Source organism: Rhinopithecus bieti, unplaced genomic scaffold, assembly GCF_001698545.2.
Source record: "Rhinopithecus bieti isolate Rb0 unplaced genomic scaffold, ASM169854v2 scaffold_26426, whole genome shotgun sequence".
NCBI classification, from domain to species: Eukaryota; Metazoa; Chordata; class Mammalia; order Primates; family Cercopithecidae; genus Rhinopithecus; species Rhinopithecus bieti.
This window is the reverse complement of record NW_016811945.1, coordinates 228,486-243,319: the sequence shown is the minus strand read 5'-3', so window position 1 is coordinate 243,319 and position 14,834 is coordinate 228,486. Positions and strand designations below refer to the sequence as shown.

Sequence of the window (14,834 nt, the reverse complement as noted above, 5' to 3'; positions counted from 1 at the left end):
GCGGGCCAGCATGGCACAGTAGGGCGGGCCAGCATGGCACAGTAGGGCGGGCCACCAGGTGGCCAGGCACAGGCTAGGTCAGCTAGGGTATTGGGGGGCACCAGGAAAGGGGGCTCACCTCCTTGGTGGGTGTCCCTGCAGCCAGGAGTGCCTGCTGGCCCAGCTGGGTGGCCTGCTGCCACAGCTTCTCCCGGGCCTCTAGCTCCGCCCGGAGCCACTGGTGGGCACTGAGCTTCAGTGGGCCACTGCTGGGCTCTTGCGAGCTCTCCTCCAACTGGAGGTCCTGGCGCACGCGGGCTGCCCAGGAGGCGTAGTCGCGCACCTGATCCCGGAGACACGGAGGGAGAACCAGGTGAGGGCCAGGTTTCAGCAGGAAACCAGGCGCCGAGGCAACTGCAGCCCACCTGAGTCCACTCCTCACACAGCTCGAGCCGACCTGGGTCAGGTCCTCGGGTGAGGCACGTGTGGCCCTTTGTCACTTGGTTTCTCCGTTCTCATCCAACCCAATCCATCCAGAACCACGAATCCTCCACGTGAGCCAGACCCTCACCACGACACATCTCTGTCCTTTGCTCCTGCTGACCCTGCTGCTTAGAAGTTCCTCCTCCTGCCTTCCCATCTCTACAGAGCTCACCTGGATGAGGCCATGAGAGGACTGGCGTCTATAGCAAGATCAGCCTCATCAAGACTGCTTGATGAGGAAAGAAAGCTCACCTGCTCTTCAAGGGCCTCTTGGCCGCCTTTGCCTGGTGAAGTCTTCCCTGGTATTTGACACTGCACTGCTCTCCTTGTTCTCTGAATTACTAATTTAACCCTTACAGACTGTCTTCTGCTGATTTGTATACAACTACACAAGATTGGTGCTGGAGGGACTTCAGGTCCTTGACCAAATATCTCATTGCACAGAGGAAGGGAGGGTAAATAGCACAAACAGTCTTGTAAACTCTAAGTGCGTGACAAACCCAGGGTTAAGTGCCTTGCTCAAGCTCACACTGCCAGCAAAGCAGCAGAGTTGGGTCCCTAAACTCAAGCCTTTTTGTAGTGTCAGTTTGGGCCTCCTGGTCTGCCAGGTCCCAGGACAGGGGGATGCCAGGGACACCCCGTGGCCAGGACCCACTGTTCTAGTCTGATTCTCTGGGTTTCGGGCTCATCTGCCCAGGAAGGAGGGCTCCACGAGGGCAGAAGTTCCACCTTCCATAGCTTCTACATTGCCCTCCTCTCTCCACCCGCGGCTTCAGCAGGCAGCTGAAAACGGACATTGAATAGATGCTGGCTGATCCAGAGATCACTGTCTAACATCTGGGTCTCCAGTTATGAGCTTTCCTGGGCTGTTCTTACTCTCGGCCCTGGCTGGGACCCCGCATGACTGCCCTGCCACTCACCTTGCTGGCACTGACCCAGACCCTAAGGTGTCACTGCTACACCCATGTGCTCAGCCCCTGACCAGCCAGACTGACCTGTGTGTGCTTGTTCTCTCCCGCCCGAGTTCATGCTTGTTCTCCCTCCGGAGCTGGAGGGCCTCATGTGTGCATGCCCATGCGTGGCGCAGCACACACACATGCACATATACGCCACCCAAGAGGCGGGAGCCCTCACCGCTGTGCGGAAGCGGGCCAGGAGGCGTGCCCGCTCCAGCTGGGCCCTGCGCTGCTCCACGCGTCGCTGCAGCACTGCCCACGCCTGCATCACAGCTTGCTGCCTCTGCTGCACCGCATGGGCCTGAGGCCTTGGGCACAGCTTCTGCACCCTGCCTGCAGTCTCCAACAGTTCCTGCAGCTGCAGGAGGGGCAGGGAACAGGGAGGCAAGGGTCACGTCCTCCTGACTATCCCACAGATATATCCCTTGCCTGGGAACTCTGGCCCCCTTGGGCCACATCCTGCCATGCACAGTAGGCCCATGGGAGGCCCTGAGGGACAGTGGAAAATCTAGAGGAACAGGCAGGCTAGCCTGAGGGGGCTGCAGGGGCCTGGGTCAGAGAGGCAGCCAGCTGGGCTCACCTGCTGCTTGGTGCCCACGACTTCTCGCTCCAGCCCCTGGTGGCTCCTCAGCTGGGCCTCCAGCCCACGCAGGTCCCGTGCCACATTGTTGGGGAGGCTCGCGGCTTTCTCCTGAGGAAGGGAGAATGCCAACGAGATGAGGAATGGAGGGTGGGCACTGAGCCTGGAGTGTATCCACTTCTAGCAACCCCTCCAGCTCACACCTTGACCTGGGTGAGGACTTCCAAGAGATCTCTGTGAACTCTGAGGGTGGTCTCGGCATCTCGGAGCGCGTGGCCTCGGGCCTGGGTCAGCTCCCACAGCTCCGACCAGGTGGCCCTGCCCATGGCGTGTGGAAGACCAGCAGGGGATCAGCCCCTGGGCTGCCTCGTTCCTCCCTCTTGCTAGGTCTGGTCAGCCCCCTCCTCTCTGGGTTGTATCGGAACTTGCCCGAAGCTCCTCCTCCTTAAAACCTCTCCCGCCTATGGCCCTGCCTACGCACTTTCTTCCCGGAAGCCTGTCTTCTAGCTTTACCATGAATTCTGTGTTTTGCTGCTGTAATGCTGGGCACTGAATGGTATCTGTGCTCTGCGACACTCCTTACATCTTGTGCTTTGATTTATGGCGTGTCACCCAGATTATGATTACAGACGCTTTGTGGGCAGAGGTCACATCTCTCCATTCCTCATTAACTCCACAACTCGCTGAGCTCCTGAGGCTTCTGCCAGACCAGGCTCTGGGCTAGGGGTTATGAGCGAGTCATGACCTTGCCTGAAAGCTCACAGGCTGGGAGTGGATCCAAATCAGCCTCAACTAGGAACGACATGAGGCATGAGCTGTCCCTAGTGAGCACAGGAGCTGGGACAGCTCAGGGGAAGGCCCTGACATCCGGCCCCACCATCTTCCTACAGCTCCTGCTCTCAGTCCTGGGAGCAGGACTCTGACCTGCACACCCAGCCTCACCTCCCTTCACAGTCCGGAGCCTGTGGCGGGCTCAGCTCCTCCAGAGCTAGGCCCCCTGCAGAGCCCCGTGGGCAGCCGGGGCCAGTGTGGCCCTCACAGCATGCCATCCTCTCTTACTACTCTGGGCCCTGCCTGCCCAGCTCCTTCCCCCACACCCCATGCTGGCCTGGCCCACTGGGCACTCACTGCAGATCCTGCTGCCTCTGACGCACCATGGGGCCAGCACTGTGCCCACGCGCTAGCAGGCTCTCCGCCAGCAGCCGGCAGGCGGCCACTCGCTGGCCACCCATCTCCACTTGGCGCTGAAACTTTGCAAACTTGGTGCAGAGGTGCTGAGAAGACGGGAGTGGGTGACAGGGTAGCCCCCGAATGGTTAGGCGGCAAGCAGCCTGGGAATCCAGGCACCTCAGTGCCCAACTGGGTGATGTGGCCTTGGACGGCTATGGCGTCTGCCCACTCCACTCAGGAGGTCCACCTCAGCCAGGGCTCACTGCTCAGCACCACCTTCTCCCTCTGCCCCGCCAGGGCCAGCTTCCCACCCCACAGGCTCTGCCCCAGGACACCCTCCTTGACCCTGGCCCTCTTCTCACCAAGGTGTGCTCGGGGTCCTCCCCCAGGCTCTCCNAGCCTGTGGCGGGCTCAGCCCCTCCCGAGGTAGGCCCCCCGCACAGCCCCCCGGGCCGCCCGGGCCAGTGTGGGCCTCACAGCATGCCATCCTCTCTTACTACTCTGGGCCCTGCCTGCCCAGCTCCTTCCCCACACCCCATGCTGGCCTGGCCCACTGGGCACTCACTGCAGATCCTGCTGCCTCTGACGCACCATGGGGCCAGCACTGTGCCCACGCGCTAGCAGGCTCTCCGCCAGCAGCCGGCAGGCGGCCACTCGCTGGCCACCCATCTCCACTTGGCGCTGAAACTTTGCAAACTTGGTGCAGAGGTGCTGAGAAGACGGGAGTGGGTGACAGGGTAGCCCCGAATGGTTAGGCGGCAAGCAGCCTGGGAATCCAGGCACCTCAGTGCCCAACTGGGTGATGTGGCCTTGGACGGCTATGGCGTCTGCCCACTCCACTCAGGAGGTCCACCTCAGCCAGGGCTCACTGCTCAGCACCACCTTCTCCCTCTGCCCCGCCAGGGCCAGCTTCCCACCCCACAGGCTCTGCCCCAGGACACCCTCCTTGACCCTGGCCCTCTTCTCACCAAGGTGTGCTCGGGGTCCTCCCCCAGGCTCTCCCCTCCTTTGGCCGCCTGCTTCTGGCGTGCCAGCCAGCTCTGCAGGTCCTCGGTCTCCCTCAGGAACTCGTGCAGCTTCAGGGCCCCCTCCAGTTCCTGGTCCCTGTGGTGACAGCCCGTGGATCCCCAGAAGTGAGTTGCCCGCCCCCCGGGGGCCAGCCAGGCCAGCCAGAGGGGCCAATCTGAAGAATGGGGTTACTCATGGTCTCTGTCCAAGCCTGCAGCTCGTGATTCAGGCAGTAGTAGACACAGCAGGGTAAGTGTAGGGGCAGAGGAGGGTGTGGACATGGGGAGATGGACAGCAGGGAGTTGTGGGGCCTCACTGAAGAATTTATGGAAAGAGGTGAGCAACGCATACCTTTCTCCCAGCACCTCTCTACAGCCTGGGGTCATGGGTTCTCGACTTAGGGCCATGGCACGGGAACAGTCAGCTGTGGCTAGGCCCCCTGTACCCACTGATGAAAGGGGGTACGGTGCCCTCACCGTGTGACCGCCAACTCCTGCAGTGCCTGCAGCTGCTCCCGGAGCCTCTCCTGCACCACACGCTGCTGCTCAGGGGCTTCAGGGCCAGTGAGCGTTTGGACCCTCTGGTCAAGCTCCTCCATGGAGCTCCAGCAAATGGTTAGTTCCTCCCGTAGAGCCTGTGATGAACGAGGACCCATGCCAGGCTCAGCCTGGGTGACTCATCCACCCACCTGTCCGTCCCCCACCCATCTAGTCACCAATCCTCATCCATTCACCCATCACTCACACACCCATCCATCTACCTCAACTCATCCATCCGCCCACCCAGCATCCACCTACCCATCACTGATGGAGTAAGGACTTATTGTTCCATAAAGTGAACACCTGGTCTGTGCCCACTGAGGGCTCATTATTTAGCAGGGAAAGGTGAATGCTGGCTAATCTGGGCCAAGGAAGGGAGGGCACAGGAGGCATTAGACTGAACCCCACCATCCATGTATAAGAGAGAGGCAGAATTAAGCAAGCTGTCCAGTATAAGGGGGAGGGGTGCTCTGTGAGGCCAAGGCTACAGGCCTTTAGAAAAGGTTCTCCGAAGGTCCTGTCGCAGAACACACTGGAACTGGGGCTGTGCAGAAAACATGCCCAGACAGAAGGACACTTCAGTGACAGCAGGAACCGGGACTGCTGTGGGCTCCAGGCTTTGGAGCTTGTGTGGTTCTGGGAGTCCGAATTCAGGAGTGAGGAAGGGGACTTCAAGACTTCCCTCCCTTCAGCCAGGGGATGTTTGTGGGAGGAGGTCGGCTTCAGGAAGGGCATTTAGTTAGCTCAAAGGATGAGAGGCAAAGCCTGGGAGGAATAAACCTGTGGGAGATATGGAGCAGGCTGGGCAGGTGACCTTGACAGAGGAGAAGAGTGCGAGGGGTGGGGTAGAGAGGAAGCAAGAGGAGGCAGAGAAACCCCAAAGCCACAGGGAGAGGCAAGACTCATAAGAAGATGAAGGGAGAAAGCGTGTACATCACAGTGCCCTGGTTGCTTTGGAAGAAGGGGCACTGTGGGATCTGGGTGGGCAGTGGGGATGGGGCTGTGTCTCCAGGAAGCAAGAGCAGGGCTCCGTGCCTCTGAGAGAGGGAGGGTGACAGCCCTCTCCCTGTGGTCCATCATCACCCAAGCTACACTGGAGGGGAGGCTCAGGATGTGGTACCTGGTGCTTCTTAATGAGCCTGAGGGTGGCTGCCTCGTCTCTGCCATAGTCCTGACTGCTCACCAGCGGCTGCTTCGCCTTCACCCAGCCCTCCAGCTCTGATACATCCAGAAAGTACTGCCAAGAGTGGGGCCGACTCACCTAGAGGATCTCAGGACTCTCCATCAGCCCTGGAGACATCTGCCCTTGCTCTCCAGCATGCTGCACAAAGGGGCTTCTGTGCCCATAAGGGCACCCATCAGCTCCTGGCCCAGAGCCCCCACTGACCCGCCTCCCTGAGAGTCCCACAGGTGGTCCCTCAAGGAGCCCTGACTTCTGCCTCGTCCCCCAACCCCACCTCCCTGCATCCTACCTGCTGGAAAGTGACAGCCTGCTGCAGACACCGGGCCCGCGCCTCACATGCCTTCTCCAGCTCCGCCCAGCGGTCTTCCAGCTCCTGGCACTGCTCCACGATGTGTGGGGCTTGGGGGTGCCCTGAAGCTGCCAGGCTCCGCCCAGAACTCAGCACCTGCTGCACCTGCCCCTGGTGAGCTTTTACCTCCACCTGGAGCTCCTGCCATAGAGCAGCTTGAGAGGCTGCTGCTCTTAATCCAGGGACGTCTGGAGCAGAGCCATGGATGTGGCTCCAGGCCCCAATCATGGCAAGATCCCCAGGGTCAAAATAGCTGGGGCAGAAATTTGGAAATTGGGATACCCAGTGGGGAGGGCTTAGAGGCCAGGACACCTGAGTAGGGGCAGAGGGTTTCTAAGGTCTGGGAAGTGGATGTCCAGAATCATGTGGGAAGAAGAGGGCTATTACCTTGTGCTTGCGGTGAAGGCTCTGGACATCATTCAAGCGCTCGGCATAGCAGGTGGGGTTGCTGCAGGGCATGTGCTCAGCCACCCATGACAGCTCCATGTTGCTCAGGTCACAGAACTGGTGCAGCTCCACTGAGGCCTGCAGCTGCAGGCCCCGCATGGCCAGATGCCCCTGCAGAAGCTCCAGCCTAGGAGGAGGAGGAAGAGATGGGAGAGGTTGGGAACAGAGTGAGGATAAGGCTCCTGGTTCTTTCCTTGGCCCAGCCAGGGCCCGTGAAGAATAAGACCAGGGAACAGAACAAAGCCCCATCTGACAAAGAGAGGCAGTGGAAGGGCGCCAGGGCCCCACCTCATGGTCTAGATGACTTGCCTGACTGCACTGTGGGGGTCCTGCTGAGGATGTATAATGGGGTCTCCGACTCTCCCATCCAGAATGACTCTACCCATAAGGGAGGAGGTCTAGACACCCGGGTCCTGTGGATGCCACCTTGTGGGAACTTAAATTCACACGGGGGAGTGACACACAGGTGAGTGGGAGGACAGGCCCCACCTCCGGAGGTGCTTCTGGGTCTCTTCCAGGATGGCCGGGGAGGTGGCCATGTTATGGGCCTGGGAGGCGAGGGCAGCCATCTTGGCGGCCAGGGTCTGGCTCTCACTCTCCAGCTGGTGGTGCCGTTTCTGTAGCTTCCGGCTGGAGCGCAGGTCCTGCCCCGTTTCTGAACCCTGCAGGGCCCCCTCAAGCTGCTCCAGCTGCTCCTTTGCATCCTGGGGAGGGACGCAGGGAGCTGCATTAGGCTCTCCGTGTATAGCACATCAAGTGGCCTTCCTGGGCTCTGGGACTGTAGGATTTGCAGGACCAGGTTCGCCAGGGACCTCTGTCCCCACCACTGCCGACCCCCAACCAGAAGTGCCCAATCTTCCCCTGTTCCCTCACGCTTCTTTCTCCCTGGGGGACTCAAGCTGTGCTGACCACACGCTGGGCACACAGGAGAGAATCCTGTATTGGCCGACTGAGGGGAAAGCCACACTCAGCTTGTCCTAGGTCAGCAGAACACTCAGACTTCTCCCACCCCGTTCTGTCCAGCCCAGCCGGGACTCCGTCTCCCTCTTGTGCCCTGTCCCTCTTCCCAGTGGACCTGCAGCTGCCTCAGGAGCTGCTCCTGCCGTCCAGCCTGCCGGAGCTCGTCCCCACGCTCAGTCATCTTGCGGTTCAAGGCTTCCCACCTGCTCCTCAGGCCTTGAAGCCTAGTCTGTATGTCCTCCTGGCCGCCGGGCCTCCTACTCAACAGCTCTCTCCCAACCTGGAGTGGAGAGAAAGGCCCAGGGAGTTTGGCTGAGCTGCTGGTACCACCAGTGGCCGCAGCAGGCTGGACCTGGGTGGCAGCGGAGGTGAGGGGCTGGCCACAGCTGCATTCCACAGGCTGCCTGGACGAAAGCAGTTCATGTGGCCCCAAAACTGCAGGTAGGAGGGCTTTCCTCTGACCCCGCAAATGGAGTGAGGTGAGCCGGCATTAGGTTGGTGGCTGGGGAAAGCCGTGTTCTGGTAGAGGTGGTCAGCTCTGGGACTTGCCACGGAGAGTTGAGGGGGAAGGGATGGATGGCGGCAGCTTTGGGACTGGTTTGGGTGCCAAGGGGATGCCAGCAGCATCAAGGAGGCTTGGGGAGGGAGCTTCTAAGTTCAAGCTGAGGCGGATTCTTCCTTCAAAGACTCTTCCATGAAAACAGGTGGTGCAGTAGGATTGGGAATTTGAAGACGAGGAGGCTCTGCACTCTCTGTCCCATGTCCCTCACCTGCTGCAGGGCCTCCACGTGTCTGCGGGTGGCGAGAAGCTCTCTCTCAGCTGCTTCGTGCCGCTTGAGTGTCCGCAGAATGTTTCTGCGCGCTCCAGAGGGCTCATGTACCGCCATCAGCCCCTTGTCCTCCATCCACTGCATCAGCTCCGCCACATCCCGCTTCCACTCCTGCCAAGAACCGGGCGAGGGTGGGTCTCAGAGCATGGGGGTGGGGGCTGCTGCAAGGACCTACCTCTAAGGGAAGGGATCCCCCATGGGGAAAAGCAGGACCAGAGCTGGTTCTGGGTGGGGCCTGAGGTTGCTGCTCCCCGTGTGGGGCAGAAGGGCTGTGCCTAGAGAGGAGGAACGCCTGTCTGGTCCTTGCTGCTCTAGCCCACATCAGATCCCCTACGGCTGCACCTCTCCAAATATAGGGGAGCTCAGGGAGCTCCCAGCCCTGCTCTGCTGTGGGGACTGAGCAAACATTGGACAGAGCCAAGACTGGCAGCTGGTGCCATGACCTGTGCAAGACCCTAAAGTGTGGCCCAAAGCACTGGGTGAAAGGGCGTGGTGAGAGGAGGGGGAGCGTGGGCTTAGTTCAGAGGCCCAGACATCAGGTCCGGCCCTGCGTCTGAGGGTGGCGTGGTCACAGCCCCAGTTTTCCTCATCAGGAAAAACCTGAGCTGTGCTGCCTGCCTCACACAAGGTGTTGAGAGGATGAATGACACAGCATGTGAGGGAAGTGCTCTGTAGGCTGCACAGAGCTCTGCATGGTCTCAGGCCTTCTTCTCAGGGAGGCCACATGCGCCCTGGGCCCTGCCCCTCACCTGGAGCTGGAGGGAAGCCAGCAGCTGCCTCCGCCTCTGCTCACTCCTCCCCTGGAGCCTGGTCCACTGTGCCTGGACACTCTGCAGTTGCTCTCTGACCCTGAAGGGCCGGGGGAGTTGGACGAGGGCATGGGAGAGGACTCCCACCGCAGCGCGAGGTGCACTCTCCCCTCTCCCCCTACTCTCCCAGCCCCAGGGCGGCCGTCTGTGCAGGCTGAGAAAGGGTCGTCTGTGGCTGCTGCAGACTGAGGCCAGGCTCACATGTGTGCAGCTGGGTGCTGGGTCCGAACCAGCTTCTCGCCGTGTGCCCGCAGAGCCTCTGCCCGAGGCCCCAGGGTTCTCAGGAGCTGCCCAAACTCCCGGTGCTGCTGCAGCAGGCTCAGGGCCTCCCTCACGTCCTCCTGGGAGTGCAGAGACCTGAGGTCATGCCTGGGAGGGTGGGGGTCAGGACCATCTCACTCGCCACTGTCCCAGCCCAGCTTCTGGACCCAAGGGGAGGAGCGCCCTCCAGTGACAGGGAGTGACAGCCTAGCTCCACATTCCTGCTCCATACCCCAAAGTTGTCCAGGTGCAGCCAGGACTCGTGGTTGGCACAGGTGGCAGTGAAACCATCCACTTCTCGGCCAAACTTCTGCAGCTCCAGCCCCTCCTGCAGCCACTGCTGCCTCTGCTCCCACACAGCCTTCAGCTTCTGGCCCTGCTGCCCCAGGAGCCTCAGAGTGTTGGCCACCGCTTGGGAGTCTGGGCAGTCCAAGGCTGCCATGGGCTGGCTCTGAGCGTCCAGCTGCTGCAGCCTGACCAGGATGACAGGCAGAGAGTCAAACCCCAGCAGGCCCCCCTTGTCAGCCTCCTTCTCCTCTCACCTCCAGGGTTCATGCATCTTGGAGCATGAATGAGACACTGAAATGTGATAGGCCCAGCAGAGTGCTTAGGATGCCGGGGTTCCCAAGCTCCCACCAGCTCCAGCTGGCCGTCCTTAAGTGTGGACTGTCAACGGCCAATGCCCGGCCTAGAGGACATGCGGAGGCAGCACAGCACAAGAGAGAAAAATCACACAAGCCACACAAACACCTGATCCCAGGGCCACTGTAAGCCCCCATGGAGCCTTTGAACAATTAGAAAAGGTGCCCCTTTCAGCGAGCGGCTTGGGAACAGGTAACACCCTTGTGTGAATTAGAGCAAGGTTCCACTTCCTCTGAGCTGCTGCAGCCCTGAACCAGGTACTGGAGTCTGGCAAGCTGAGGCCCAGATGCATTTCAGTGCCCACTTGATCACCTGCCAAGTGCCCTCAGGTGGGGCACAGCCTGTGGACTGTCCCTGGTGGCCTTGCCTGCCTGCCAGCCCATAACATCGTCCCTGCAGGAGGAGAGGCACCGCCTGACTGAGAAGGTGGGTATCTCAGACCCATGGGTGGGTCCTGAGTCATTCCACTTAGGGGCCAGTGGGGTCCATGTTGCCCAGGATGGCAGGGGAGGCTAGATGCCCTGATTGAAAGCAACGCATCGGGCCCACCTGGAGGGGGCCGGCCAGGCCTGGGCTGGAGAGAGCCTCCCAGGCAGCTCAGTGTCCTGGGTCTCTCCTTAAAGTGTATAGGCTGCCTGACCCAGTCCTCAAGCACCATGCCAGATGCCAACCAGTCTGGGCCCCTCCTCGGGGAAATCACACTACTTCCTACAGGCTCTTTCTGGGCCTGAACTCAGAGCCCAGAGCCCAGAGCCCTGGGCCCAGCCCAAAGCATACCCCTTCTGCCCTCCTGTCCTGACCTCTCCTGCCACAGGTGGATCTCCTCCAGCAGGTCTTGGTGCTCCCTCAGCAGCCGCTGAGCCGAGGCCACATCCACTGACTCCTCCTTGCTGCGCAGCTGAGCCTGGACACTCTCTGCCCACAGTAGCAGTTCCTGGTTCTCTTGCAGGAAGCTCTGCCGGGCCTGAGCCTCAGCCTGGCCCCGGGCCTGTTGGGCCACTCGTTCCTGTACTTGCTTCAGCAGCCCCTGCAGTGTCTCCACCTGTCCTTGCAGAGGCTGGCTCTCTGCGTGGCCTGACTCCTCGACCCTGGGAGACAGGGTGCGCTGCACAGTCAGTGCCCTGTCCTAGGCCCAGTCCCCAGGCGCATATCCTCCTCCCAAACCTGCATCCCCAGGGAGAGTGCTGGTGACTCTGAATGGCCCACCCCACCCTTGACCTGGGGGCAGCAAGAACATAGGGCTCTTCCTGTCCCCAGGAGCATTTTCTGCTGATCATCCCCCCCACCTTTGCCAGAGCGCTTCTGACAGCCCCTCCTAACTGTCCTCTCCCCAGGCCAGTTTCTGTCCCTTCCTCATTTCACTACCCTGCCCACACCTTCCCATGGTCGTCACTGCCTCCCAGTGCCACCACTGCACTGGCCGTACTTTATGACCACCCTTTGGAGAAGGTGGACCCTCCTCTCTAGCACCAGGGTCTTCTTCTGGGCCAGCTGCAGGGTGTGGCGGGTGTCCTCTGAGCTCCCCGGCTGCAGGGCCTCCAGCTGGAGGAGCACGTCTTGCAACTGGACCTGTGTGGGTCCACACTCCTGCAGAAAACTGCACACTTCCGCACTGTGTGCCAGCTGCACGGCCTTCTCCCTCTTCAGGGCCTCCAACTGCCCCCACCTGGGCAGAGGGTATGAGGTTGTCTCCACCACAGGGACACCTCCCCATCCATCCTGGAGCCTTAGCCAGAGCTTCACATGACAGAAGCTGCCAGACTGGCTGTCCCTTGCCCCTTCCCTGTGCCTCGGACACGTCCAGCCTCTCCACCTGGCATGGTGGGAGGCAGGTGAGTCAGGCCCAGGCTGGGCATTGTGTCCACCTGCCTCACCACCTGCCCTCCTGCCTCGTTCTCACCTCTGGCTCAGTTCCTCCTGCTGTCGTTGGATTTGTGTGGAGTTCCCAGGATATCTCTGCCTCAGTTGCTCAGCAGAACTGCTGACCTCAGCCCAGAGGCCCTTTCCCACAGCCAGGGCAGTGAGGAAGTTCTAGGGAAAAGGAGGACCCAGGCCTCTTGGGGGGCTTTTTCTTTTCCGCACTCCCCTCAAGCCTATGATGTACCTCAGTGGTCCTCTCTGCTACAGGAGTGCCCACATTGCCTGCCCCTGGAAGGACAGCCATCTGAGTCTTAAGGGCCAGGAAGCCCTGGAAATTCAGGCCAGCTCTCTACTCCCCTCCCCCAGGCAGGACGGTAGTTAAATTGGAGAACTGAGTTACAGCAGTGGACCACAGGGAGGCAGGGGCAAGGCGAGGAGGAGGTGCCAAGCTCCCAGGGCTGTACCTCATATTTGAGCTGTGTGACTTCCAGGATGTCAGCCTGGGGCTGCACCCTTTGGAGCAGCGCTGTGTGCTTCTCCAGCCACAACTGGAGGTCCCTACAGGAACTGCAGAAGCTAAACAGGGCCATGGCCTCCTCCAACCGGGCCCTGCGGCGCTGGGGAGAGGTTGCCCAAGGCTGGGGTGAGGGTCAGGGAAGGTCAAAGGGGTGCTCCTCCCCATCCCAGCCCACTAGCAGAGCCCAGGGTCAGGACCAGAGGGGGTCCCTGCCTCACTGCTGGGCCCCACGTCCTCTCTCAGAGGTCTCTTGGCACCACCTAGAGGGAGCTGGCAAGGGCTTAGGGTAGGGTAAAGGGACCTGGCAGTGTGCTCCTGTCTGGCCTTGCCCTGCTGAAACCCCTCAGTGCCAGCTCTGCTCTTAGGTGAAATCCACACCGCTCCCTCTGCCTGCTCCACCCCCACCTGCCTTTCTAGTCTCTCCTCTGGCCATGGCCTCCCCAGCGTCTGTGCTGCAGGCAACCGGGTCTTCCCTTCCTCCACTGGGCCTCCTTCCTACCTTTGCACAGGTCCTGGCTAGCACCCCTGGGTTTACCTGCTTTCTGTTTCTCATTCAAGCCTCAGCGTAAAAGTCCTTCCCTCCAAGGTGTCTTCCCTGACCTCCAGCCTGACCTGAGCTACCTTCTCATGTGATCCCATCACACCCGCATCTAATGAGTTGTCTAACATCTTCTTGGCCATAATAAAAGCTCCTTGAGGACAGGGAACATGTCAGTCACTGCCTTCTCCCCTGGGATCATTGCGCAGGAGTTGCTGGCACAGGGTAAGGACTCGAGCATTTCTTGAAAAAGAAGTGTTACCTCTGCCAGGGCCCGCACACTCTCATAGTCCTGACCCAAGTGGTCCTGTGTCTGGAGTATGGTGTTGGGATCAAAGTCAGGGTCAGGCTCAGCTGGGAGAGCCATCTTCCAGGCATCTCCAGGGTGGCACGAAGCCTCACTCCAGGGCCCTGGGTTCCTCAGGCTTTCTCCTGGAGGGCTCAGGGCAGACTTCACCTGTGTGACAGAGGGCAGCGTGTCTAGAGAGGGCCCCATCAAGCAGCAGGGGCTTTGGCCAGGCCACCCCCGCCTCTGTGCCCTGAGATCTGGAGGGCCTGAGCTGTAGCTCAAAGGGTATGTGGGACATGGGGCCGGGGGTCAGGAAGCTTCCTTGGGGCTGAGAGTCGAGGGGCCAAATGTGAGCACAGGATCCGATGGCTTTGATTTCCACATCATGTGCTACACACAGCTTCTTGAATGGGGGCTGTGAGCCAAGCTGTATGTGTTTTAAAGAACTTTGGGGGCTCAATGAACTGACCAAGGGGTGTCAGAAGGCAGTCTGAGGCAGTGATGAGTCCAAACCAACAAGGAGGGCTAAGTCAGGAGAGACAGCCAAATAGGGCTGAAGGGTCACTACCGGCCTGGATGAAAGTGGAGGGAACCTTCCTGGAGGAAACTGCTTAACGCTCTGAAACTGCCAGCAACGGGAGCCAGGCCAGGCTGCATTTGGACGCCCTCGGTTGGCGTGGGCAGACAGGATTCCACTACTTCTGGGCCAGGTCAACAGGTGAGATGCCCCTGAGGACTAGGGTGAGGGACACCCACAGCCACGGGAAGGCCACGAATTCCAGGCCAGAGGCCACAAAGGCCCTCCCATTTTTGTCCTCTGTGTGGCCCAGCGGCAGCAGAGCAAGGGAGACCAGGCGACCTTCCCTGTCCCCCGTCCGCACCGTGAACAACGACGCCCGGGCCGAGGCCGCCCGCGCCTCCTCCTCTAGCCGCTGCAGCTCGGCCGCGAAGGCGCGCAGGACGCGCTCCAACCGCACGTGGCGCCGCAGCAGCGTCTCCGCGGCCGCCTGGTCTTGACCGCAGGACGCTCTCTCCAGCGAGGATCTCCGCTCGCGCAGCCACGAAGCCGCCTCCGCCGCGTCTGCGAAGTACTGCGGGAGGGGGTCGGGGGGTGTGTGGATGAAGGGGCGCGGCTGAGCGCTGGCAGGTTCCGGCACCCCATCCCCCGCCTCGCAGGGCCCCGCCCCCACTCCGCCCCGCTACCTGCAGGACCAGCAGGGCTGTCTGCAGCCGTGCGCCCCGCTCCACCACCCGGGTCTGAAGCAGTTGCCACGTGCCCTGCACGGCCTCTGCCCGTTCCCCGGGATCCGGCTGCGTCAGAGGGCTGCGGGCGCTGAGGTCGCGTCCCCTCCGCACGAGATCTACGCACACGGCCTGGTGGCGGTGGACCTCAGCTTCCAGGGCCTAGCGGCGGGCAGAGCAGGGGGCTCAGTG

The 14,834-nt window shown here is 61.0% G+C and overlaps 1 protein-coding gene across 1 annotated transcript in view; it reads right to left on the bottom strand.

The window, feature by feature from the left end:
* The window catches only part of SPTBN5 (spectrin beta, non-erythrocytic 5), a 49,313-nt gene that overhangs the window by 23,773 nt on the left and 10,706 nt on the right, over positions 1–14,834 (bottom strand). Inside the window, exons 10-32 of the mRNA XM_017895405.1 lie at positions 14,604–14,804; positions 14,282–14,491; positions 13,374–13,568; positions 12,521–12,673; positions 12,097–12,227; positions 11,623–11,862; positions 10,997–11,284; positions 9,787–10,027; positions 9,495–9,634; positions 9,234–9,333; positions 8,425–8,595; positions 7,770–7,934; positions 7,184–7,398; positions 6,635–6,821; positions 6,188–6,388; positions 5,836–5,952; positions 4,653–4,810; positions 4,137–4,272; positions 3,734–3,879; positions 2,202–2,316; positions 1,999–2,109; positions 1,597–1,776; positions 119–322 (exon numbers count right to left, since the gene is read on the bottom strand). Coding sequence (XP_017750894.1) covers positions 119–322; positions 1,597–1,776; positions 1,999–2,109; positions 2,202–2,316; positions 3,734–3,879; positions 4,137–4,272; positions 4,653–4,810; positions 5,836–5,952; positions 6,188–6,388; positions 6,635–6,821; positions 7,184–7,398; positions 7,770–7,934; positions 8,425–8,595; positions 9,234–9,333; positions 9,495–9,634; positions 9,787–10,027; positions 10,997–11,284; positions 11,623–11,862; positions 12,097–12,227; positions 12,521–12,673; positions 13,374–13,568; positions 14,282–14,491; positions 14,604–14,804 — 4,005 coding nt within the window. The remainder of the gene's footprint in view (positions 1–118; positions 323–1,596; positions 1,777–1,998; positions 2,110–2,201; positions 2,317–3,733; positions 3,880–4,136; positions 4,273–4,652; positions 4,811–5,835; positions 5,953–6,187; positions 6,389–6,634; positions 6,822–7,183; positions 7,399–7,769; positions 7,935–8,424; positions 8,596–9,233; positions 9,334–9,494; positions 9,635–9,786; positions 10,028–10,996; positions 11,285–11,622; positions 11,863–12,096; positions 12,228–12,520; positions 12,674–13,373; positions 13,569–14,281; positions 14,492–14,603; positions 14,805–14,834) is intronic.